This window comes from Gymnogyps californianus, chromosome 3, assembly GCF_018139145.2.
Source record: "Gymnogyps californianus isolate 813 chromosome 3, ASM1813914v2, whole genome shotgun sequence".
In the NCBI taxonomy this organism is placed as follows: Eukaryota; Metazoa; Chordata; class Aves; order Accipitriformes; family Cathartidae; genus Gymnogyps; species Gymnogyps californianus.
The window spans coordinates 12,638,975-12,666,096 of NC_059473.1; the positions used below are offsets into that span (position 1 = coordinate 12,638,975).

Sequence of the window (27,122 nt, forward strand, 5' to 3'; positions counted from 1 at the left end):
GAAATCTGACAGTAAATTATCATATTCCTTTGTGTTGTGTGTGGGATTGGTTTTGGTTGATTGGTTTGGTTTTTTTCAGACTAGGGATGCAGTGTACATAGTAGCTTCAACTGTAGATGCCTGAATGCAACCTGATTCCAAGTTGTTCTCATTGACTGTGGAAAGATATTTGGGTTTTGAGCAATCAGAAAAATAATTTCTGAATGAAAGATTACTTTAGACACAAAAACTAAACATTTTTAATTATACTTTTTAGAATCCAAAATGATGCTTATAAGGATACAGTGCATAGATACTTGTTTCTAAACAGAACTGTGCTGATAAAAAATGCTTACAGTGCTTACACTGAGTTGGTTTTTTTGGTTTTTTTTTTTTTTTTTTTTTTAAAAAGCTGTTCTCATGAGCATGGAAGAATACTATCTTCATCTGCAGATCTCTTGACTGTTGAATTATGTTTGCTTCCCTCAGTAGCTAAGTTATGTATTTAGAGTATCTGTCCTGTTAGTCTTAAAGGTGAACAAGGTCAAGAGCATGTTAACTGGACTGTCACACTATTTACCAAGCTCCGTTTATAAGGCTCATTAACTATACTTGTGTGACGTTTGCCAAAGTAAGCTGCATTTTACTGCAGGCCTGACTTTTCCTTCTCTGTGAAAAGCCATAGTCTGTAAAAACATAGTTTTTTGGAGGCCCATCTGTGCTGCCTTTCCATCTAGTTTATGGGCAGTGCTGACATTTGGAGCTGTTTAGCCAGCCTCCAGCCTTCGCTCAACTCAACCAGTACCTGGTTTCAGTTTTCAGATCAGGTTTGTTCTCAGTCCTTTTATGTCATAATTTTATGGTACCAACTACCGCTTCAGGTTAGTTCGGATTATTGAACTGAAGTGAGTGGTACATACAGCCACACAACAGCAAACTCTTCAAATCTAGCACTAACAGAATCTCTGTTGTGTAAGGACAGAAATAGTTTTGCTAAACACTTGAATATCAAGGCAGGTCCTTAAGGCTATAATTATAACTATTATGGCTCTCAAACAAGACAAAACCAGCTCCTACATATGAAAATAAAATCAAATTACTTCCACTTTGACCTTTACAGTTCCTATTTCTTTTCAGTCAGTGTAAATAGAAAAAAGTAAGAATTCGTCAGCATAGGCAAATCATCATATTCTGCTTTTTGAGAGGGGTTTTGTGTACAGTGGAAACTCTCTAGTACCATAGGATAAAGAGTACTAAACTAAAAATTAATGAGAAACCCTGTGACGGGTTTCTCTGAGAAATCAGAGTTTCTTTATATAACAGAATGGCAACTTGATAATTTCACAAACGTTTCCTTGGTAAGGCTGCAGATTTCTTGAACACACAATCCTTGGTTTGTCTTTGGCCCCTCGTTTGCCATAAGATCTCACATAATTTTTTTTTTTAATATAGTATCAGAGGAATCTGCATGTTTTAATTCAAGTATGCTTACTTTTTTTGAAGGGAGCAAACATTCTTTTAACGGATAATGGACATGTAAAATTAGGTGAGTTAATACAATTTAGTGTTATTAACAGATTTTTATGTGCTCTAAGAAGCAGTCTTCTGTACTTTGTTTAATGATGTAATGGTTCATGTAAGGAATTAGTGAATATCAAAAGTCTTTTTCTCTTGCTGCTAATGTCTAACTGCACCATCCAATTAGTGTCTGAGGAGTAATTGGAGTAGTTTAGGAACACTGAGGTAAAAGACTTTCTGATGTTGTAAGGGGGAGGTAAAATTCAAATTACAGGTTTTTATAAATTTTTAATAAAATATACCATCCAGAGTGCTTAAATGTGAAATGTACCTTGAAAGGTTATCTGAAAGAATCTCTTGGAAAATACTAAATGATGTATTTTATGATATTAAAACACTGCATGTAACTGTTAGGACTTCTGTGCTAGCCTGTTTGTTCTTGTGTTGATGAGGGGCATGTTTGTGTGCAGCCTGCATATTTGGCAGGCGACAAAGAGGAGCTGACCGATGGTATCTGAGATACACCAAGTTTCCATTATTTGCTTTTGCAATTTATTTTTTGTTAAATATTTCCAGTATATTTAAGAAACTCTTACAGTGGGGAAGCCAAACTTGTGTTCATTAACAATTAATTATATCAAATCCATTATTAACTGTTGTTTTGTCTTTGCCTTTTTTTAATAGCTGATTTTGGAGTATCTGCACAGATAACAGCTACAATTGCTAAAAGGAAATCATTCATTGGCACCCCATATTGGTAACTGTGTTTTACTTGGCCATTAATATAATAGTGACATATATAATACTGTTGAAAAATTGTGATAAAAGCATGCTAGTCACTTTCTGGGTAGACTAATCACTAAAGGCTGTGTCAGACTTTCTAGTGATCGTATCTGTATTACTTATGCTAAATCCTGAATTAGCTGAGTATCAGAGAAAATGCTCTAATGCTCTGAAAATTTGAAAGACTGTCTGTGTGCTGCTATCACTGTTGACTAATGTATCAATTTAGTCAAACTTAAAAACTATCAACAATTTTGCTTGTTTTTAACTCTGGTCTTAAATTTTTGTTTTCTTCCCTGATTTTCCATTTTGGTGTTATGTTTCTTCCCATCCACCCTAGATACATCTTTTCTGCAACTCTTCATTTGATAATGAGTTTCATTTGTTTGTCTCCACAGATTCTTTTGTAATTTGTGAAATGTTTCCTCTAAGCCATTTTCTTCCCCCCCCATTTGCCTAAATTGATTGAATTCAAACGTACATTTCTATTCTATTCGTACTGCATCTTTATTCTTCCCTCAGTAAACTAGTTTGCATAATTTATCTTTTCTGAAGTTCAGCATTTTATTTTCTCCTCTTTGTACTGGAAGTGGTTGTTCCCTTTTCTACTTGAAGTAAATGACACACATTCTTCACTGTAAAATAGCACTTTTGTTGTATGTTTCCCAGAAAGATATTAAAAATTCTGTTGTCTGACAGCATAGTAGGTACAAGATAAAAATGTATATAATGAAAAAAAAACCCCTACGTTCAAGTATTCAGTCTTTAAATAGTCAAGCACAGCATTTTTAGCATTCTTCTGCAGCATAAGTCATGCCAAGGCATGGATTCACTTCCCTTTCAGAATAACACAAACACCCATCAGTCATGATTGTGTAATTGGTTTGTGTCTCTTTCCTAAGATGTCTGGGTGACTTTAGTCCTGGCCTGTATCATTGTGTAACTTCGACATTGTGCCAGGCTTATCAAATGATGTGTCATAACCTTAAACAATAACTTTGACACATTACATAGGTTAAATGCTGATGAAAAGCATCCATTTTTCTTTGCAAAGCTGCTCGTAGATTTGAGAGGAGAAGCAAGGAAGCAAAATTGTTGAGATCATGGAGAAGAAAATTTAGTTGGAAACAGGCAGTGTGAAGATTCTAGTGATCATTAGAGGTGTATGGGCAGGTAAGGCTATGGTGCTGGGATGGGAGAAAAATGAAAGGCAAAACTGCTGTGCAGTGTCTTTAGTTCTAGTAACCCTATTTACCCTTGTGCTCCTCCTCCATGTCTTTCTAAAGTTAACCCATGTTCCCCCTCTACCTTGGTAACTCTCTCCTTTTTGATTTAGAGTGATTGGGATTTTTTATGAACTCTCGAAGAAATTTATGTAAAGATAGTTAAACTATGCAAACTTAAAATAAGTTGTACCACCAAACCTGATGATGTTTTCAGATCTACAGATAAGGATGTCTGTGTTTAAATAATGCATCACTTGAGATGCCACATGCTGCTTTACTGGAGCACTCATTAAGTGACATTCATCTGTCTTACCTATATTGAGTTACATCTCCTGTTCCACTGCTACTTTTCAGGTGATCTGGACTAATAAAGTTCAAAGCTAAACACTATTAATATGTTTGCCATCTGATATGACTATGTAGGACAATCAGATCCATAATTCACTTTGGCTGTTCAAAACACGTGACAACGCCTAGTGAATTGTTTTCTTTAGGTGTTCCTATTTGTGTCAGTCATGTTTGTTTAATTTTTGCCACCTGAGGATGTGAAACTACTTTGTTAACTTAAATGAGGTCTTCTGACATTACAGTAAGGCAGACTTTGCAAGCAAGGAGTGCTTGGTGCAGAGGTGACAATGAGTATTCAGGTCTCGTGCTTTCAGGATACAAGAAAGCTGACATTTTGTTACTTTTTTTTTTTGTTAGAATTCTTCTCTTCAGAGTCAGCTGATCACTTTCTGGGGCAATGTGTGAATTTGGACATTGTTTGGATTTTACTGTAGTTGAATAATTATACCTTAGGCTCTTTGGTTGTTGAGTGGTAGTTTGTTGTGTGCCTGCAAAAAAGTCTAAGACAGATTGGTTTCATTCACTTACTGCTAAATAATTGTTTTGGAAACTGCCTATTAGTTACTAGAAGATGATTGAGGAAAACTTAATGCATACATTACATAACTTCTTACACAAACACACTCACATGTGTATATATATCCACATGTATAAGTGTATATGCTGTGAGCTTATAGATTGAGAGCTTTAGGGAAAAGAGTAGTAAACTGCTGCGTACAGAAAAATGTTTGATTTGTGGCAAGAAGTTTATCTAAAAATGTCTTTTACCCTTTAGGATGGCGCCAGAAGTTGCTGCAGTAGAAAGAAAAGGTGGCTATAACCAGCTCTGTGATCTGTGGGCAGTTGGAATAACTGCTATAGAGCTTGCTGAGCTTCAACCTCCAATGTTTGACCTACATCCAATGAGGTTAGTAAGGTGTTAAAGCTTGGTGTGTAAATACAGCTTCGTAAGTAATCCATTTGGAGTAGTGGCTATGTGTGCTTGTGGTGTTTGGGAGTACTGCAAGGATGTTGGGTTGTAAGTGTTCTGAATGTACATGATAGAAATTGTAACAACTCTTTTTGGGGCATAAATGTGTAATGTTGTCCTGGTAGCATCTCTTAAACTGATGGACTTATTCCTACCAACTAAATAATTTATTTAATAGTTCATCTCATATGTATTGCAATGTAAACCACAGAAATACTGTTGGTTTTTTCAGAGCACTTTTTTTAATGACGAAAAGCAACTTCCAGCCTCCTAAATTAAAGGACAAAATGAAATGGTAAGTACTTTTCTGTTTCAGTAGATAATGATCATGTCTTTCACTGGGCAATTGATTCTAATGTTTACCACTTGATTTTACAGGTCCAATAGTTTCCATCATTTTGTGAAAATGGCACTTACAAAAAATCCTAAAAAAAGACCTACAGCTGAAAAGTTACTACAGGTATAAATTTGTGTATGGGATTTTTTTAAAGTTATAAAATTAAAATATGCTTAATATGAGCGATTGGAATTTTAATATGTGTTTTTCCTTCTGTCTTTCAGCATCCTTTTGTTACGCAACCATTAAATCGAAGTCTTGCTATTGAACTTTTGGATAAAATGAATAATCCTGATCATTCCACTTACCATGATTTTGATGATGATGATCCTGAGGTAGGGATATGTTTTAACCATAGAATCAGATTAAGTTTTCGTTTGCTGACAAAACTAAATTATTACGATTTATTGAGCCACAGAATGTTTTTTGATCTGGGAACAGTCTCAAGAGTGGCTTTTACTTTTGATTGGGCTGCTCTGTCACATGTACAGGCACTTACCAAAATTCATTATATTTGGGGGAGAGAAGCTCAAAGAGAAAGAGATGTAAACATTTTAAAATTTTGTTTATTGTTGTCCCTCAACAATTTTGCAACAGTAAATGTGGACTACTTCTCCAGTTCTGAGTTCTGTCATGTGTTCTGCTTTCTGTTTCTTTGTGGCATTATGTTTTCATTCATCTGCAAAGAAAGTATTCATAAAAATAATTTTATACTTCTGTGAACTTGTTCTTTTGTTCCTAATTTACTTTCTTATGAGAAGAAGAGAATGATCCTGTAGTTGTTTTTGTCAAATGGTTTGCTATGTGTTTCTTTCAGGTTATATTTTCTATCTTAGAATACTCTGAAACTTGATTTCACTTATGGTTTTGTCAAAGGCAAAGTTTCTGATTTTCTGCTTTAACAGCTGGGGAAAAAATAACATGCTTATGTAAGATGATAAACAGCACAGGACTGAAGTGTTTCATAAATAAGAGAAAACAGATATTCTGTTACTGCATCCTGTCTTTGTACTTAACTGTATGTTAGGGAAGACTTCCCAAATGTTTACAGTTACCTAACTGATGATCTCTTTTTGGGGGAAAAAAATGAATCCTTTCAACACAAATGCCATTGATTCATTAATTGCATATTTGTGTTCTACTTTTTTTATGGATAAACTAGTCTAAAAATGCCTTCAAAGGAAAATAAGCTTAAAAGGAGCAACTACTTTAAGATACTAATTTTTAGATTTTACAAGTTAAATGAGCTTTTACCTTCTGCAACAGCAAAGACAAGTTGACATGCACCAAGTCTATCTTACTTAGAAGCTGAAATAAATAAATATGGAAAGAAGCCAAAGTGAAATAGATCTTTTTTGTATTGTAGAGTGCAATGTTTATGTATTTCCTAAATGGGAGGGAAGGAGAGGAAGGCATAAGGATTGAATAGTCAGTGCTTTTAAAAGCAATTGCAAATAGTGGGGCACACTTAGTAAATTTTTCTGTTAAAAAAAATATTTAGGGAAGTTAAACACACAAGAAAACCCTTAATGTGGTTGACTTTCATGTCAGTGTTAAGAGGAAGGTGTCTTATTCGTGATGGAGACAGCACTGAGGAACTCAATCTCCTCACTATAAGCTCTAAGGATCAGGCATCCTTTAGTTCTCTTGTCTGTTCAGTGATGATAGAGAGCTCTGAGGCCTGTTAAAGTGGTATTTCTGTAGAAACTAGAAAACTGAAGCTTTCATGAGCTGTCATAAGAAGGAAGGTAGCTGTTTTAAGTGTGCTTCGTGTGAGTGAGCTGCTCAGATCAGAGTAGCTTGCCCTGCGAGTCTTCCTTGTTTTCCTGGAAATTGTACTGAAACCCTGATGTGCCATTCCCCCGTGTCACTGGTTTATCTTTTCAGAAACAATTTTGACCTTCGTTTTGGGCCACTCAGGTGGAGAATCTCTCTTCCTGTATGGAGTCACTTCAGTACACATTTTATTGGCAGTTACTTGTAGCTTTCAAAAGAGTGTTCACTCTTTTATGTCCCTTCTGGCTTAGCATTAAGAAGGCTCTTCTGTTGTCTAGTGTATTACTTATCAGTTATTCCATAATGAAGTGTGGTATCAGAGGAAAAAGCTATGCCTTGTCTGGGGAGAAAATGAAGAGGAAACAACCTCACAGCAGCGATCAGATAATATGCATATTTTCGTCATTTATAAAGGAGCTAGGCTGGCTGACAGTACGGAGGACAAGCAAGCTGCTTGCATGTCTTTTGACACGCATTTTTTCAGATGTTAGTTCATTTGTTGTTTATCTTATGTTGCTGGGGGTTTCCTGCTGCATTTGTGGGCTTCTGTGCTAGGCATAATGATACTTCTGCATCATTATTCATCACATGGCCTTGAGCTCTCCAGTGAGCTTCAAACACCGTTACCTGCAGTGCTGGATCATTTTCATTGGATAGACAACTTAGATGTCTCTTCTCATTTCTCCCCTAACCATGTTGCCAGATAATTTTCTATTGAGGCATTTAATCCACCTGCAGAATGAGATCGATAGTGACGCTTGGGAAAACACTGTATTTTGTAATAAGCAAGTCTAGAACCCACCTCTGTAAATAAAGCAAGTGATAATGAATTACTCGATGCATCTTGACCAAGGTCTGTATTTCAGATGAAGAATCCTGCCCCAGGCAAAGCAGTGGTTGGCATTGCGGTCTTTCCTATAATAAACCAAAGGGAATAAGAAGTGTACATGCTCCTTTTATACATGGTTGAACTTGCTCCAATACCTGCCTGCTCATAGAGATAGCTGGAGATGTTAATCCAGACTTGGGGATTGACCGCTCCTGTACTTGAATGCACCTATCCTACACCTGAATGTATCTATCAAAAATTGAAAGAAGCAACGTAACATGGTACAACATAACATGGTACAAACAACACTGCTGAGAATCTTGAGCTTCAGACCTGGTCCCCAGTTTGTTTGGAGTTTTGGTTGTTGGGGGGTGGTGGTGTTTTTGTTTTGGGGCTTTTTGGTGGGGGTTTGTGGGTTGTGGTTTTTGGTTTTTTTGGGGGTTTTTTTTGGAGGCTAGAGAGCTTTTCTGGCTATCGGTGGTCTTTGAAGGCAAGTCTGCTGCCCGCTGTGGTGACAGCTCTTCACCTGGCCTGTGCTGCTTTTATGGGGATGCTATCTGTTACTGTTTGGATAGTCTGCAGAGTTGTGTGGGAGAGATAGAAATTAAGATGTGAATTTGCCACCTCTTTGAGGAGTGCAGTACTACGTCTTTAAATCATTCTAAACTGAGACAAAGGTGAAATGTTTAATGTGTAAAAACAAAACTAAAAACACGCAATCAGGTTATTTGGGTATAATCAGAAAAGTCTCCCCTTGATACAGTTGTTATTAATTTGGCAGCAATATCTGTTACTTACATTTTGAGTATTTTTCTCTACTCCAACTCATGGAGGACCTCATTTGGTTTCCCATTCGGTCAAAGACAGGATTTCCATTTGGGACTCTGCTTTCACTCCCTTGAGAATAAACCTTTGGAGATGTTGGCAACTGCCTGTTCACCACATTTCTGTGACAATGACTCTCATGATGGATGTGGTAGTAGCTGAAAAGGTTGCAAAGAGGAAAGTGCTCATGTTTTATCCTTAACACACTAAGTTTTGGGGATAAGATTGCTCTTGATATAATTAAAATTGTGCCCAAATGGCATTTGTGTTGGGAAGTTAACCTGCATTCCTTTGTCCTCTTGCACAGCTCAGATGTCAGCTGTTGGTATCAGTTTGTTGTCAGCATAGGTCTTTCAAGGTGACTTGAGGACTTTGTCCTCATGACGAAGAGATGAGGATTTGACTCCTTCCAGTAATTCTCTGGTCATGGAGAAGGTGGTGTAAGGGGAGGCTCTGCCTGTTGTGCAGTACAAACATCTGTGGCAGGATGCAAGGAACTCGCACAATATCGCTGCAAAGGCAAAAATACATCCCACCCCCACTACAGTCGGGCTCCTGGTGCTGGCATTAGATGCGCACGCATAGTGTGCAACTGGGCAATGCCTCCTAACAAAAGATTATAAATAAGTAACCTTTTAGCACTTAAAGTGTTTGAAGTACTGAAGTAGAAAACCAGATCAAACCTTGAGACATGTACTGAGCTATAGCAAACTGTTTTTAAACTCAAAAGAATGCACAATAGACAAACCAGAACTGAGGAAGGGGAGGATTGGCATAAGTTATAAGAAATGAAAAACTGCCTGTGAGATACGTGGGAGAAAATACATACCCACAATCTGTAAGTCTCTCCAGTTTCAAAAAAGACCAAAGTGAACATAAATGGGAGGTGAAACACTATGTACATATGTGTTGGATCCTAATATAAAGCAAGGAAGTAGTGTGCGATGAAAAGGGGAGAAGGGAAATAATGCTTTCAGATAATATTTCAGGGATAAACAGAGTTGCTGAGCTATTCGTGACTCTTTGTGATAGTACAGCAGTTGAAGTTCTCCGACTCTGTCATCACTTCATAGTCAAAAGTTGCCAAGTGAAGATTATAATTAGTATACATAAAAGCAAAGCTAACATACCAGTGCATCAAATTTCTGACTCTATTGTGTCAGATTGCTTTAATTAAAAATTGTTTTGCTGCCACATAGTCAACACAGAAACGTAGCAGACATGCGCTTTTCAGAGATTACTTGGGCTAACATCATGGAGAATGGACTTTTTTTTTCTGAGTAAGATTTCATTGCAGAGGACATACTGAGAGCACACTTAGGATTTACGTTGCTAATTTTGGGGCCTGATAGTATACAGCAGTCAGCTGGTCTTCTACTCTTGTTAAGAAACCTGAAGTTATAGTTTCTAAGAGAACCTGCAGTAGTGGATGTAGAAGGAAGAGAGAAAATCCAACAGGGGCAAAGAAAAGAAAGCCAAGTCTTAAAGTTCATGACACTTCATCCTATAGAGAAGTAAATGGAAATCCAGGGAAAAAATAGAAGTGGAACATAAATATGAAGGTGAATTTATAGAAATGATGGCATTGCTCTTGCCACACAGCACAAGAGTACCAGGAATACTCCCTTCTATTCAGCTCTGAAAATCTCAGACTAACTTCTCAACTACTTGAAGAAACTAACTGATGACTTGTTAGGAATCAGTTTAGATTAGAAGCTGGGAAAATGATTGGGGTATCTAAACAAAGTAAATGCTGCCAGTAAGTCAGATTTAGTCTTACTGCTTATTTTGGAAACTACCAATACCCTTAGACTGAAAGGCGCAAAAAGGAAATGTTATCTGAGCCAAGACAAAGGCTGGCCAGCGTTGTCTTTATTTGCTCAAATCCAGTGTTTTAAAAACCCTTATCTTGAAGTTGAAGACACTCTACAGATAAAATGTCTCCAAATAATTCTAACTTTAATGTACAAAACCATACATGCAGTCTTTATTTTTAGCTTCCACTTGACTTCTTTCTTCTTTTTTGATATTATGCTAAAGAAACCTGCTCAAAACTAGGTACACAATACTGGCTTTCAAGTGAGTATATTTTGGTATTGAAGTATTTTATTTTTCTCTTCTAGCCTCTTGTAGTGCCTCATAGAATTCATTCAACAAGTAGAAATGTGAGAGAAGAAAAGACACGCTCTGAAATAAACTGTAAGCATGTGTAATGTGACAACATGAAGTATTCTTAAAATAATCATTGATATTCACTTATTTCAACTGGTATTCTGGGTATCTGACATACATAGAAACATATTTAGTGATATATAGTATTCTACCAGAAGAACAGATCCAAGAGTGAATTCACACAATGGATGTGTTTTTTCTATAAATTGCAGCTGTATTGCTCCTCTAAAGAGGGTACTTCACTGCCCTATTTGCTGAATCGTTTTCCTGATCCTTCTAATGAGTAGGTGGGGCAAATGGTGATTGTGCTGCCTTTGATAAAAGAGTACTTTCTGTGTCCATTAGTTTCTAGCAGGCACAAGTTCAGTATGTCCATGTGTCAGAAGTTTCCATCAGTGGGGATATGATACACTCATTAAACTGGATTTTTCTTTTTTGTTAGCCTTTGGAGCTAAATTTTGTCTAATTACAGTCCAACTTAAATTCTTGTTTTCCTTTTCTCCTCTTTAGTTGGTCAAGTAAAATTTGATCCACCCTTGAGGAAAGAGACAGAGCCACATCATGAATTTGTGAGTAACAAGCAGTATGGGCTATGCTCTGCACATTATTCCCTGCAGATATCTGTGAAGGAGAAGAAATCCAAGATGTGTAGAGTACTTCCTTAGCACTACTAAACCTGGTAGTGATTTTTCTGACAAGTCATAACATATTGGTCCTAAATTTTTTTGGTGCCATTACACTATATGCAGCAAGACCCCTTATTTGTGGGCTCTGCCAGGTATGTATGTGCTAAGCAACAGCCCTTTGTCTTGTGGATTTCCTCTGTCCTTTATACCTCATTGCCAAGTATATCATTCCCTTTATTTATTGAGTTATTTTTTTAGTTGTAGCATTACTTTACGTATTCAAATGTTTCTGTCCCTTGTGCTTGTATTGACAATGATTGATAATGGAAATAATAAAATTGAGAGCCTAGGAAAGAGGTATGATGCATTTTAAAAAATTGGATTTTTGTGGTGGTGGTATTTTCCCATGCAAACAATCTTTCTGTGGCCCTGCATCACACCTGAGCCACGCTGAGTCAGGCAGTTGACTTATTCTGTAAAGGTGTATTGCCAATGTTTTCTTCCTGTGGACCCATCAGTACAAGGGGTATGAGAACTCAAGCAGTGAGGGAGAAGGTGTCTGTGCTGTCTCACACACACAATTGCAGTAGTTTCCTTTCTTCTACGGAGACTGTTGGCTTTCCACATTTGCGCAGTTAGGCAGTTTCCTCACATTCCTGGATTAAAAAGACACTCCTTTGCTTCCTTACTGTAGACTTCTGTGTTCTCTTTGTTTTTCTAGGGCAGGTGTTAAGGTGAAAAAGTTGGCTTAGTACATACGTGGGAGGGACGTTAGCTTTGCTCTGAGTTGGTTTTGGGAAGGGTGAGTACCTAGGAATGTATTTCCTCTTCTATAGTCTACAAACCACATGTGAGTGGGACTTCTGAAGCACATTTCCTTGTATTGCTCTGTAGTTGTACTAAAATCTCCTTCCTGGTGCCTTGTCCTTTGGTAGTGGGTCAGCTGGCTTTGGGTGTATGAGGTTGTACATAACCTTGCTCCTCCTCAGCAACTGGCTGGACAGGTAGTCTGCAGTTTCTGGTGCCTGTTTGAGATGGAGAATAGGCACTAAATCACACGTAGGACTTAGGCAATTATTTCAGATATGTAATTTGGACCTTGACATAACTGCATGACAACATCATTTAGGAGCCCTGGTTATACAAAAGTTTATTAAATATGGTGATGAAGTCAGTGTTTCTACCATAAACTCATCAGTTAACTCAAAATTATTTTTTAACTGATTCCAAGTTATCCTGGCTTTGCTTCCCTGTTGCATTGTCTGGATTATAAAGAAAATACAATTGGTAGCATCGTATAGTTCAAATTATAATGCTTTTGCTCCTTAATAATTTATTTATTTATACACACACAAAATCATAATTGCAAAAAGATGTTAATGGGGAAGCCATTACTTGTTCCATTTCTTTCTTGTTTTATCAGTCACTGACTATACAAACCAGTTAGTGGACAACTTCATGGGGCAGAGGGCTGTTTTCATTGCACCTTAGGAACCTGACTTGCTAAACTGGGGAGAGGGATTTTCTGCGGGGATTAAAGCACAACTTTTGAGAGTACTTCGGCAGGTGTTGTCGGAAGGGAGGAATCGAGCCTTTTCCTACCTTGTGTGTTAGCAATCAGGACCTTTGCACTTTGGAATCTCAGAAGCTATTGCTGCTCCAAGAAGGAACTTGAATGATCCAGATTAATTCTTCTGATAAGGAAGTCTCTTAGTATTGTCTGTTCCTGTCGGAGTTTGTATATTTGAAGACTGTCCAAAGAACTTGCCTCATCTCTCTGTCTGTAAGGAAGATCTATAACTGCTTGTTTGGATCTTTCTGAAGGGGGAAATGAACTGCTCCACTGCTTATATCAGAATGCAGCATGCAGACCTGATATGTCCTTTCCAGATAAAACAGAACTATGATTTTGAAAATGATGATGTTGGGTCTAGAGACCAAATAAAAACCATATTTTGTTGTTAGATATAGAACAAATGGACAATTTAAATTGGCATGTCAAATGCAAACAAGATCTATTCAAAGAATGGATGCTCTAGCAAAAAGCCTTAGCACAAAGCAGGCTGAGGGAGAAGTTTGTAATGATCTGCACCCTTTGAGAGAGAAAGTCTTTTGAATGGAAGTGGGAGCAAGAGATCCCTGTCTCTTCCTCCAGCAATAACAGTGTGGATCCCTTTTCATTAAAGCAGTTCTTCTGACCCTTTTGCTTCTGTCTCACTAAAGCATGCTTAAACTTTATGCTTATTTACTTATGGGTATGAGTGCACAAGCCAAAGGACTGGACCACTGCAACATGATGAGTTATTGTTGGCAGTGCACCGAGATGTTGAACTGGTACATACTTGCCTCTTACTGAGGCAGTTTGTCGCTCATTACCACAGCTCAGGTGATGAAAAATAATTCATTATTTTGGTGTGATTCGGTAGTGTTTGGTAATGTGACCATACCCTTAGCTGTGTTTTACCCCCATCCCCAGAACTGTCTTAACGTGGTTTGAGTTTCAACTAACAACTTTTTTTTCAGCAAGAAGATTTCCCTTTATGTAAACCTGGCTTTCAGTCACAATGTAAATAACTTGAGTTTCTTGATCTCTATCTAATGAACAGCCTGACAGTAGCGATTTTTTGGACAATTCAGAAGAAATATACTACACTGCAAGATCTAACCTGGTATTTTTCATCTTATGCCTTTCTTTGTCAGTGTTAGTTTTGTCTTTGTTTTCGTTTTTCAAAGCTTGTGTTTTGTCCTGTTGTTGTACTGGCGTTTTCATCTGTGTTAAAGCCATTCAGTATAAGGATTAGTCTATATGTGTATTTCTGTAATGTAGGAAGGAATTCTTAGTATGTGCAGTATTGAAAGTATCTAACCTGTATTTGTGTTTAGTTGTATCACTTTTATAGAAGGGGCTCAGTATTATGCACTCATTCTGATTTCTTTATTTAACTGCCTTACAGTGCATAACTTGTTAATTTGTCGGAGAGTGATTAAAAATAGAAGAGGCATTCTCTTCATATTTTTGTCTGGTAGTTCCTTTAAATAGTCCCATGAAAGACTATAAAATTATATAAATGTAAGTCTCTGAATTCTCCAGACAGTAATTATGTTACAGAAAGAATATACATTTAGTACAAATAACAAAGTGGAGTCATAAGTGTTTTCAGTGGCATTTGGCATCGTTTATAGTCTGATACATTTTCCAAATTTTCTCTTACTGCACTGCTAAAAAACTTGGTTGTTAGCATTGCAGTGTAGAAATTACTCCAGAAAGTGAGTTTTCTTATTTCTCTGCTCTTTAGGCACTATGTAGTTAGAAAAGTAATGCTTTTAAATCTTGGACATCTTCATATACTGTTGGAAAAAAAATGAAGAAACATTCTGTACTAGATGAAGAGCATTATTCTGCTAACTTTCTTTGATTTGTGAGATGTTTAATTTAAGTGCACTGAGGGGAAAACGGAAAACTGGGGTGTTTGGGAATATCTTGTTTTGGTTTTTGTGTGATGTGTTTTGGTTTGGATTTTTTTTGTTTGTTTGCTTTGGCATCAGTTGGCTTGGTGTGGCTTGAATCTGCCAATACCATAGTTACTGAGAGCTTAGACGGTCTTCCCCATTCTTGGAAGGAACTTCCTATGTTGCTTGATTATAAAAATGTTTCACAAATTGCTTTGAGATCAGTAGCTTAGATTTCTCTGTATGCAATGGGAACACCTCCATCCTGTGCAGTTTCTCTGGTTTTGGGAGTGTGGTTTTGTTTTTTTGGTTTGGTTTGCTTTTGGTTTCGTCTTTCCAGTTTAACACTTTTTAAGATCTGTCTTTGAGGTTACTTTCAGTGTTGTCGCATATCTTGCTAGCCTAGTATCTGTGGGTCTAAGAGACAAATGAGAACATGTCTCCTAACTGAACTGTCCTTTCCCATCCTTCTTTTGCCCCGTGCTGTTCAGTACACTCTTCAAAAATGATTACTGTGATAAAGCTTATAAGGTACTATTGTTGTCACGATCGTGAGAGGGTTTTTAAAGTCAATCGACAGCACTTTCTGTGTTTCGCTGCTTTCTTCACAACCTGCTATGCCTATTGTGACTCAAAGAGGAGAATTCTGATTTGGTGGTAATGCTTCAGCCATTTGTGAGATTTTTCCAGTAAGACCTAATCCTTCTGGAAATTAGAAGAAATATTTAGTAGTAGGTTCATTCTTCTGTTGTGGACCAGGACATACTAATCAGACTTTCTCTCTCTCTCTCTCTCTCTCTCCTTCCCCCTCCTGCTCTGACAGTATTGGCTTCAGATATGTTCAGTGAGAAGTGATATGTGGATTTTTCAAATTTCATCAAGAGGAAAAGATTATCACCTACTACTGTTGGGCTCTTTCCCATGCTGTTCTACGGGTTTTATAAAATACCTTATGAGCAACAACTCTTTTGCAGAGCTATGTGTCTCTAAGATCCTACCAAAAAAAAAAAAATTATCAGAAATTGAGGCATATTTTGGGCAGCGTGAGTCACAAAAGGTATACAGTTGAGGTTGAAAGCAAATTTGGGGAGTGAGTGAGAGTATTTTTACCTGTCACCTAGCATTTTGCGCAGCTGGATGGATCGTATGGCAGCTTATGCAGTCAATATGCATATTACCTTTTAAAAATTTGACACCTACGATGTGGTTACCCTTAAAAATCATTCCTCTTCTTTTCCTCTTCCCCCTCCCTCCACCTCTGTGCTCCTGAAACAGCTACCTGGATGCAATCTGCACTGTTGTATTTGCCAGATGCTTGTATATATTTGGTCCTATTTAAATAATTTGGTCATGGTTGTTTGTTTGTTTTGTTTTGGGTTATAAATATGTTCTGGATTTAATAATTTGTAATAGTTTTTGGTAACACTTAATTTTAGGAAGGCAATGTTTCAGCATAGCTATTCTGTGTTAGTTAATTATTTGTGGCAGAAAAACTAGACTATTGGTAGGAAAAGATTGAATTAAAGAAATCGACATAGAGAATGGAGAACTCTTGCCCGGAAGCCTTTTTCTTTGTACGCGTGCATACATATGCTTTTCCTTTGTTACAAGCCATGAAGACTCCTATCCTACTTAGTTGCAATATGTTTTTAGAGTTATAGAATCATAGAATGGTTTGGGTTGGAAGGGACCTTAAAGATCGTCTAGTTCCAACCCCCCTGCCATGGGCAGGGACATCTTCCACTAGATCGGGTTGCTCAAAGCCCCATCCAACCAGGCCTTGAACACTTCCAGGGATGGGGCATCCACAACCTCTCTGGGCAACCTGTTCCGGTGTCTCACCACCCTCACAGTAAAGAATTTCTTTCTAGTATCTAATCTAAATCTACCCTCTTTCAGTTTAAAACCGTTACCCCTTGTCCTGTCACTATACTCCCTGATAAAGAGTCCCTTCCCATCTTTCCTGTAGGCCACCTTTAAGTACTGGAATGTTGCTGTAAGGTCTTCTCAGAGCCTTCTCTTCTCCAGGCTAAGCAACCTCAACGCTATCAACACTGAATTTCAGAGAAAGTGTTCATACTTTGTTTAGCTTTACGTGATGAAATGATGTGTGGTCCTTATGATCAGAAGAAGATAAGTGGAAACGGGGGGAAAAGTGCCTAAGGGTTTGGCATGTGGTTTTTGCTCTTTCTTTTCCTTCCCTGTATGTCTTGGGTATTTTCTGCTTTGGCAAAAGTAATTGAGAAAATCAGATGTTCAATTTTATTGCTAGGAGGCAGTTTAAAAATGCTGTGTACAATTGCCTGTTGTATTGAGGCCTTACTGTAGCTAGTTAGAGCAGTGACGTTCCATTCTATGGGTATGAAATAGTGCTGTTTGTGCCAAATGGACATTCATAGACAAAATGCATAGAGAACTGAAATACAAGGAAAGAGGGGAACAGTGGTTGTGTAGCAGCAATGCACACTAAAACCTCAGTCAGTCACCAAGGAAGAAATATATTTAGCATGTTTAAAAAAAAATACATATAACTTGCTATTTCTGATGTGTTAAGCTATCCAAAGAAATTCAAGAATGCACTTTTTAAGGAAATAAAGGCATTAAAAGTATAGCATATGCATTAGGTAATATTAGGCTCTTTTTAAAATTTACATCCTCTTTTATGAAGCAACGTGATAGGAATTGCTTAATCATTTTACTGAGAAATAGTTGTGTATGTGCCTTCTTGTTTGATATGTTAGTAGTCCAAAGGTGATTTGTATTCTTTGAGATTCAGTTACTTCCCCAACACTTTGTGGATTTAAATTCTTAATTTTGTCACTTCAAATGATCTTGTTTCTCACTGGATTTCAGGAACACCAAATGTAGGAAGTAACTGTGAATTGCTGGTTCACTGTGTACATTCAGTTTTGTTTTTTGAAGGACTGAACACCTAAAAATAGATTTCCAGTACAGCTCAGCCCTACAGAACAAATTAGGAATGTAAGACTGTCAAAGTTACAGTAACAACTAATTCATCATGAAATTCTGCAGAAAATAAATAGCAGTTTTTGAAATTTAAACTGCAGAAGGTATTGTAGATTTGATCATTCCTGGGGAATTTGTTTCATAGCATGGCCTTACCACCAAACTTGTCTTTGCTTTGAGGAAATCTTTATACTGTTTTTAGTCATTGATTACTTTGCACATGTGATTTATCTGAAGGTGTGATTTGCCTTTCTACATGACTTCTTCATTTAATATTACCTAGGCTGTTGAGAACAACTGGTAATTATTCCCTGTATTACCTTTTTTCCAAAGCAATCATTGCCAGCAAATAGCACTCTGTCTTGTACACAGTTGTGTTGGTTCAGGAATGGGTCATTAGTAACCTGAGGCTGAATGCAGAATAATCTGGGGTTGCATCTTTGATTTAACACCAAGATCATTGACCTCTTCTCATTCCTACTGGCTGTAGATCTTGAGATTCTCTTGTAAAATACCTGTCTAGTCACTCAGATTTATTCTGTGTGAATGTTGTCTGATCTAAAAAGAATTTTAATTAACTAATTGGCATTGTATGTATGTTAAATGAAAATATTCATGTGGATTCATAAAGTTGTTGGGTTACTTTAGGGATGCAGGAGAGGTAACAGCTTTTATTAAGCCAATTGTTGCATCACTTAGTAATTCTAATCTGTTCTTCCCTGTGGGAATCCATAACTGATAAGATTTCTGTTTTGTTGAAAGATACCTTTACGTTTGGCTTCAAAAAAAATCTAGTTATACTGGTTGTTCTGATAAAGTATAACATCTCATTGGAGGCTTTGCAGGATACACACAGTATTTACCGATGGTTTTGTATCAAATATCTAGCTAGAAGGTTTATAAAATTATAACTTCTGGATATCTTTGGAATAGAGGGTACAAGAAAAAATGTGTTGCACTTTTAAAACGCTCTCTAGCACCCAGTATTTAGCTGTCAAGAGTGTAAAAGAAGGAATTTGCCTAGCAATGGATTACTTCACCCCGCATTAGGAGTGAAAACCAGCAATATTTAAGGGCTTAGAAGAACACTAACAAGTTAGTTAAGGCAAAAAATATACATATCCAATTAGAAACATAGTCAAATAAATGCTAATAGACAGCACAGTAGTAAACTGAATCAAAACAAAGCTTTTGTCCTTTTAAACCATTTAAACATAAGTAATTCTGGCAGATGTCATTTTTCATAAAGAAGATTCCAGTAAGGCTTAAAAACTCTAGTGACAGGTGAAGGCCCCTTATGTTTTATAGGAGTTTGCTTATTTTTTCTTATTAATTTTCTTGTCACTGCTGTACAATATATATAGCCATACATTGCACAGTGTGTAAATTAAAATGGACAGACGTTTGGGCTCTGCCCAGCGTAAGATCTTCATTTCCCACTTTTGATTAATGTGATTTTGCAACACGTAGACAAAATGCTTGTCACTTCAAGATGAAAATCTCATTTCATTACAGTGACCTGGGGTTATTTTTCTCAACAGCCTCCCAGTCTTTGTTCTGGCATCCTCTTACAGGGACTCACACAACCTGTTTAACCTCCTTGTTTGTGAGTCTGGTGACATGTTTCCAGTCTTGTTTTTTTTCTGCTCTAGAGCCTGAATCCTCAAAATACCTGTGCTTACACGTGGAAGTTTTTGAGATTGCACAGAAGTAATATAAGTACTCACAGTAAAGAAAGTTAAATCTGTGTTTCTTTGTGGTGGATTGGAGTACATCCTGGTGGTGAGGACCAGCAGAAGGGAATTGCCTGGATAAGGTGACAGATATTGGGGGTGATGAAGAGACTGAAATTGCGGAGGGCCTAGGATGGCCTTTCTTGAGGGAAGGAGACTTGCTGAGCTTGTTTGGAGCAAGGAGCAGGAGGAGTTAAGATTGGGACAGAGGAGGAGGATGAAACTGTGAAGAAGGAAGATAAGGATAGCAGAAGGGATCAAAGATACCCACGGCTGAGGCCTGACTCCTTGCATCTGCTACCTCGCAGAGCCCGGGACATGTTCCTGGAGAGGAGTGAGCCTTCCTCCCCACTGGCATGGCCACTTGTGAGCCCTTCTTTCCTGTCACCTAATTTTCTAGCTCCACTGACAGATGTCTAGAGGGAAAGTCTGGTGGCCCTTGTGAGTCAGATCCATAGAAGTGGACGGGATTTGGTGGTTTTGGGGTTTCTTTGTTTAATTCTAGAAAAAAGATGTGTAATAAAGTTGGTATGAAGATTGAAAAGTCAGTCTCTTCTGGCTTCAGGAAATGCCAGCATCGGGCTTGCCTTTACGATTTTTATTCAGCCCTCTGATCTATGCATTCTTTTACATCAAGTAATTGTCAGTTACATACTGTTTTTTCCACAGTATTTCACTTGTCTTGGGAAACTATGGAAAGTCACTGAAGCAATCAAATGCTACTGACAGCTGTGGTAGAAACACCCATGTGGAAACTACTACTTAGCTTTACAGAGCAGAATTGAGGGTGCAGTAGACAACCTGGAACTCCTCACTGAGCAGAAAACAATATACATAGCTTTGTATTAGTGATTGCCCTTCTGTCTGGAACTGAAAGCTGCAGTAGCTTCTGCTTTGTCAGCTTGGAGCACTGGCAAATCTAGTGTGAGACTTCTACTCTGATTTTTAAAATGCCCTTTTGAGAGATCAGCCCAATGAGTTGTCGTCATCTAATCCAAGCTTATTGCTTTTATAGCTTGGATATCTGGGCATCTTTCTGAAGGATGGCATGCTTTTGATGTGGGCTGCAGCTGAAAGAGGCCTGTTCGACAGAAGATGTTAGGAGACCTTTAAAATGTTTCCTGGAAAGGAGCAATGTAGCTCCATTTATCGCTAACTTAGGTGATCAATAACTCATTTCTCCTGGTGAATACACTCAGCATTTTGGGAGCAAATTTATGCTCAGATTTTTCCTGTTGTGATCCACCTGAAAAAAAAAAAAACCCTGTAATTATAGCAATATCCTCCTGGCAGATGCAGATTTGATGGTGCTTCAATATGGTCCCTGTATTCCCATTAACGCATTAAATTTGTATGCCATACGGCGTCTGAATAATAGCGTTGGAGGCCTATTGCTACTTCTTTTTCTAAGTAGCCCATGCTCCATGATAGCTTGAGTGCTTGACTTTGCTGTTAATACTGTGTTTTTCTTTTCGATAAAAAAGGTGATCTTAATGTATACATGAGAACATATATAGCTATCCTTAAAATATGTATTGCTATAACAAGTTCTTTAACGTCCCCACGTGCTAAAGGCATTTCAGGCTCCCTGCCAGAACTACTTCCCATCTGAAATAAATACTGCAATGTGCCAGTGAGGGATGGCTGGGTTCTCTATGGGGTCTGGTTTGGTTGGTTTTTTTGGGGTGTGTGTGTGTTTGTTTGTTTGTTTGTTTTTTAATTATATTATTTTTGTTGTTGTTTTGTTTCCTTTTCTGCAGCCAACTTTATTTGAGCAAAGAATCTGTGTGTCCAAGGAAGGGACTAAGGTCAGAGTTTTAAAAGGAATTAGAGATGCAGCAAACTGGCAGAGAGGAGATTTTTGGGTGCAGTGGGCCTGAGAGTGGTGTTAGGGGCCAGGAAGGCCAGAGGAATGAGCTTGTTTGGTAGCTCAGGTGTGGCAGAGGGGATAACAGCAGCATGACACAGGGTATGTGTTTGATGCTCACCTGTTTGTCTTAAAGATTTGTTCTCTTTATGTTTGTAGGATCTACAGCTAGAATATGGTCATGGTCCTCAGTGTGGCTACTTCTTGGGTGCAAATAAGTGAGTAAGCAATGGCATTTTCTGTCTTAATTTCATTCAAGACTGTTTTAATATAAAAATCACAAATGTGTGTTAAACACATTAGCTGAAAAGCATGTAGTAAAATGTCAAGCTTGTTTATATCAGTTACAATTGCAAAATCACTATATTTCTAAAAAATAGTAAATCCAGTGATAAAGAATTACAGCACTCTTCAGTATTTGAGGCTGTATTGACCATATTGTCTCTATGATGCTGTAAGCTTCCTTTTAAGAGCAGTTATCTTGGTCTGCTTGTTAACAAAATGTTCCGCATGATAGGTCCCACAGAGCACAATTTTACCCCATCTAGGAACTACCAGTGCTGCTCTTTGACATTGCTTTATGCCCTTCTTCATGTTGTAGGGCACTAGGAACATTCAATTATAGGTGCTTTAAAAAATAAAACTTACCTGTCTCAGCAAAGTCTTTAACTTCATGTTAATACAGTTAATAATTTTGTTGTATTAATCATATGAAATAGTTTTCCGTGTAATTCTTCCTTTCCACCCAATTTCTTAATTACATTTATGCATGTCAGAATTAGGATGCCTAGCTTTGCTTTGCTAAATTAAATCATATTTTAAAAATGCAGAAAATCTAAGCATAAAACATATTTTTACACAATCTTTTAGTTGGGGAAAATATGAATACTGGTGTCTTCCAAAATCCTGTTGTTTCTCATCCCTGTGTTTTGCCTGCTATTCCTCCCTGTCTGTTTTTCAGACAAAGACACAAAAATGAAGAAGTTCAGAATGTTACAAATGTTAACTAGGGAAGAATGAATTTATTCCAATAGTAGTTTAATCCTCTTGTCAGTCTGATTATTTTTTTAATGATTATGATTTGCTTGGATAGTGTGGATTTTTTTTAAATTGGATCAAGTAAGACAGTCCTTGTTTTACAGTACAAGGAACAAGGGCCACTGCACTTAATAGCAATACATTAATAAACACATATGAAAGTGTGTTGCTTAAAAAATAAAAAAAACCAACAAGTGCAGCTACGTTCATTTGTATGTAGATGTTCGATGTATGTTCTGAAAGCCAGCTGAAATAACGTGCTTTGGATTATTTACTGATAGAATCATAGGAGCATTTGCCCTGGCTTTTGATAATTAAGTTTGTGTGCCACAATTAAACTGTGTTCTTATTCTTATTTAATTCTGAAGGAGTCTCTTAAAGTCAGTTGAAGAAGAACTGCATCAGAGGTAATTCTCCGCCCCCCCCCCCCCCCCCCCCCCCGCCCCGTGTGCATTTCAAAGTCATTTGTGCGTTGATTTCTTATGTCTGTTGCAACTAGTTCTTTTTTGTCCCTGTACTTGCTGAGAGGATATGGGAGAGGCTTAGTTGTCTGGATTGCAGCTGTGTTTTAAAGAATAGTAATAATGATAAAAAGCTAAAAGACAGTAAATTTCTGTAGAAGAGATAGTAGCCCTTGAGCTCAGAATTTTTCACAGTAGCCAAGGTAATTTTAATACAACTCACTCAGCCATAGTACCTTGTTCATTTTCTTAGGGGACATGTGGCACATTTAGAAGATGATGATGATGCAGACGATGATGCTAAACAGTAAGTCCTTTCTTCTTGTAAAAATAAATATATATAAAAGCTGATTCTTGAATAGATGAAAATTTAAAAAAAAAGTTGAATCATGTTCTGTCTCTAATAGCTCAGGATTCTTTTTCTTCTATAGCATTTTTAAAGATAAACATTTAATGTTGTTCCTAGATTACATCACCAGAAGTTTTCTTACTCTGCTGATAAACTTGTGATAAATTAGAGGGAGAAGAATCTTGTTTCTTGCTTGATGCAATTGCCCTTTTATCTTCTATTATTGAACAAAATCTTGGTGTAGTTACATTGAGCCAGTAATTCATCTGACCCCGGTCCTGGTGTCTTCTTTAGAACTAATGACTGTATATTAAAATAAAGCTCATTAAAAATACATAAAATATATACATAACTGTCTTCTCTGTATGATTGAGTTTGTTCTGTCCACATTCTCAGCTAGGAGGATGCTTGTATGGGTGCTTGATTTTTGGAATAGAGCTGGCTCTGTTATCACAGAGAGCAAGGTTATGTGACTACAAAAGCAGTATCAATAGGCATGTGTTAAATTAATTATGCTCATATTAAATTCTACTGGTATAAGTATTCTTGGGCTCTTTTTGATTGACAGATGAGAGCTGAAACAATTTAGAATGCACAGCCAGTATGTGGAAATTTACATTCCTAAATAAATCTGATGTAAAGACCAAAAAGAAAGATGCCATTGAGACGTAATTCTTATTTACTTTCTGTTAATGGATAATTTTGAAAGCTGTTGCTTCATACAAGAAGCCTGTAAAACATGTGTTATCTATTGCTGGCATCTCTCTCTTACAGAGAACCAAATCTCTCTTTTTTTTTTTTTTTTTTTTTCCCCCTTGAGTTATTTTACTGCTGTTCTTTTATAACAAAGGCAGTGGTTTTTATCACTGTACTGAGCATGAGGGACCAGCCCCCTTCAAGAAGGGTAAAGCTACTGATAGTGTCTGATGTCAGCTAGGTGACAAGTACATTAAACTTGCATTGTTTAATGATCAACTTCTCAAAACACAAGTATGTTTGCGGTTTGACACAAATGATATTTATAGAAGAAAAATGATTTTTAGTCAGTTTTTAGCAGGCTTTATTCCCTTGCTAATTCCTGAAGAAATTCTTCATATTTCATTATTAAGCAGTTGTTTAAAGGTGTGATTGATTATGCAGTTCATCAATAATATGAAGCTCCTGTGTCTTGTCTTTGAGAGGAAGCAGTTGATAATGCTACTCATTGATTTACTCCCCTGCATTTTGACCAAGCTGAGAACCCGCTTTGCTCTTAGCTGGATAGACCTTAGTAATGATAACTCAGACTTCCTGCACTGTAGGATGGAATGGTCCCCTATAGCTCCATACTGCCAGCTCCACTCTGGCCTTCAGTGAAGATGCTCTGGATATCTGCGCTGCTGCAAGCCAGCTCAGCTTGGTTCCTCCATCCGTACTAATCTCTGGATGTTTTTTGTGTACAGCTCTGTGTCTATCTGTTCATTTTTTGCCCCCCCCCCCCCACTTCTTGCTCTGTTTGTAGCCACTATCATCAACTTCAGTAATGTTCCAGGGCTTGGAGCCTCTTGATCCCTGCTGAAGGGCTTGCACTGATTTCTTTGTCCAGTGCTTTGAGATCCTTGTTCCTTGCACGAGCTCCATCAGAACTTCAAACAGCATTGACTTTAGCTGCTGCTGTTGCTGTTGTGTTTCTGTGGATTTTCTTTTTCAGGTTAAGCAAGAAAGAACCTGATAGCTTCCGGAGAGGTTCCAATTCGTCTGACCCTAAGGACAGTCACCAATGGTATTCCAAAAAAGTCCTGGTGTTTTTTGCTGCTTCTCATATTTCATCCTAGATACTCTTGCCCTACAGAGAGGGCCTGACAATTTCCTTGGATTAGACAGAGGCAAAAATCAGCCTTGGATTAGACAGATGCTGCATCTGTGCCTTTCCTCTTGGTATCTGCTTGAGCCCAAAGCTCTGCTGCAATATATTGGTTCATCAGCTTGGTCTTGGATTTCTTTCTCTGGAGCCCACTAAAGATTCAAGGCTTTTGTTTGATTTGTATTCTGTGAGATGGAGCTGCAATTGAAGAGCACATGTGACATTGGTCACTTCTCCTTTCAGTTCCAGAACAAAAACAATGAAGCAGCTGTACACCTTCCAGTCCAAATTGATGCCACTGCATGACTCTGAAGCTGGGTGATTCATAGCAGCAGAGAATCCACACACTTCAGGGAACAATATAAAATTATCTGTCTTCATTTAATAATTTTGATTGGTTTGATATTTCTTTTTCTCTGATGTGCAGCAAAGCTGATGATGCTTGAAATTCCTGGTTATGGAAGCTGGGAAAGCAGAAATTATTGGGGCACTGCCCTGTGTGATCAACGGTGACAAACTGCACATAAACCTTGCTGTTAAAAGCAGGGCACGCAGTCCTTTGTACAAACATCTGCCACATTTATGCCAAATCGTTGGCTTTGGTTTTTTATGTTTGGCTGCCCAATAACACTGTGATGGCTGTCTGAGATGCAGGGAAGAATGTGAAAGAAAATACAAATGGAGCTTGGACACACGTGACTGAGGACTTAAACTTGGTCCCACGTTATGAAGAGAAGATAATCTCCACTGCCGTAGCAGGTGCAGTGCACGACACAGGGTAACCCATTCTCAGAAGTCCCCTTCCAGCTTCTCTGAAATAAAAGAAGCTGCTAAGATGCCAGGACAGAAACTCCTGAAAAGAATGAAGCAAAGCAGACAAGTTGTTGATCTGTAAACAAGCAAACAGATATCGTACTACTTGGATATTTTCCCAAAACTTTGGAACATAATTGTGCAAGAAAGGAAAATATTGTGCAAGTGTCACGTTTTCACAGCTGTATTCCTAATTTATTTAATGGAAATAATTTTCTGTTCCGAAACATTAGGAAACAGGACAGCGTAAGAGTTTTTTAAAAAAAAAATATTAGGAATTTAAGATTTTTTAAAAAAAAATGGAGCATATTCTTTAAAATACAGAACCAGCAGAGGGAGAATGCTCCTCATGCTTCAGCTTTCTTGTTTCCTGCTGATATCTTGTACTCTTGAGCTAAGCTGTTGAATTGTTCTTGTGGTAAAAAGTTGTCTTTCCCAAGATTTCTGTGAAAAAAGAAACTCATGGAAGGAAAAAAAAAAACAAACCAACCAACCAAAACGCACCAAAAAACCCGGACAGTAGGCTAGCTGTCCATTGCAGATGGATTTTGCTTTTATGAGTAAGGCTGTTCTGAAGAAGTCAGTGGTAGATTTTTCAAGGAATGGTATTAATCAGTTTTCTTGTAACTCCCCTTTGCCCTATATACCTACAGATGGCCCTTTAGAAAAGCTCACTGATATCCTAAATCTTTATCCTCTCAACAGAGTAAATACCAGGCCTGCTCTGCACCTCCCTACTTTTTTCTGCACAAGTACGTTCATCTTCAACAAATCAGTTCATGTCACTTTATGCTCTCTAGCAATGATCTATGATACTTGAGTTTTGGGATAGTATCTGTGGTATGCACAGCAATAACAAAATGTTTGAAAGTATTCGTGATGCAGTTATTTGGATATAATAGTGCTGTTGACAAGTTAATGGTGCTTATTTGTATGGCATTTATAAAATTCTGTATCCTCTTGAACATTGCAATATGAGGTTCAAAGAGCTACACTGGATAACAATCTGTTTTGTTTCTTTTCTTTATAGTGCTACTATGAAACCTAAAGTGCCACCTCCTTTACCACCAAAGGTAAGTGAGGGGGATTTTGTTACCCAGAATAAAAGGGCACTTTAAATAAATAAATACATGCAGAAGTGTCTAAATGACTATACTGATGGTTCTCTCACTTGAGCCACGACTTGAAGACTTGAATCAAGTTTGAAGTCAA

The 27,122-nt window shown here is 37.6% G+C and overlaps 1 protein-coding gene across 6 annotated transcripts in view; it reads left to right on the plus strand.

Annotated features, from left to right (window-relative positions):
- Window positions 1-27,122, plus strand: part of MAP4K3 (mitogen-activated protein kinase kinase kinase kinase 3) — an 85,888-nt gene that overhangs the window by 27,100 nt on the left and 31,666 nt on the right. For 2 of the 6 annotated variants that reach the window (XM_050893155.1, XM_050893154.1), the window contains exons 7-19: window positions 1,483-1,525; window positions 2,182-2,254; window positions 4,630-4,761; window positions 5,057-5,119; window positions 5,203-5,284; window positions 5,386-5,496; window positions 10,715-10,790; window positions 11,274-11,332; window positions 13,996-14,058; window positions 21,566-21,624; window positions 22,813-22,851; window positions 23,159-23,212; window positions 26,941-26,983. In XM_050893155.1, coding sequence (XP_050749112.1) covers window positions 1,483-1,525; window positions 2,182-2,254; window positions 4,630-4,761; window positions 5,057-5,119; window positions 5,203-5,284; window positions 5,386-5,496; window positions 10,715-10,790; window positions 11,274-11,332; window positions 13,996-14,058; window positions 21,566-21,624; window positions 22,813-22,851; window positions 23,159-23,212; window positions 26,941-26,983 — 897 coding nt within the window. Of the gene's footprint in view, window positions 1-1,482; window positions 1,526-2,181; window positions 2,255-4,629; window positions 4,762-5,056; window positions 5,120-5,202; window positions 5,285-5,385; window positions 5,497-10,714; window positions 10,791-11,273; window positions 11,333-13,995; window positions 14,059-21,565; window positions 21,625-22,812; window positions 22,852-23,158; window positions 23,213-24,944; window positions 25,017-26,940; window positions 26,984-27,122 lie in introns of all 6 variants that reach the window. The other 4 variants (XM_050893152.1, XM_050893153.1, XM_050893156.1 and 1 more) reach the window with 4 other exon arrangements.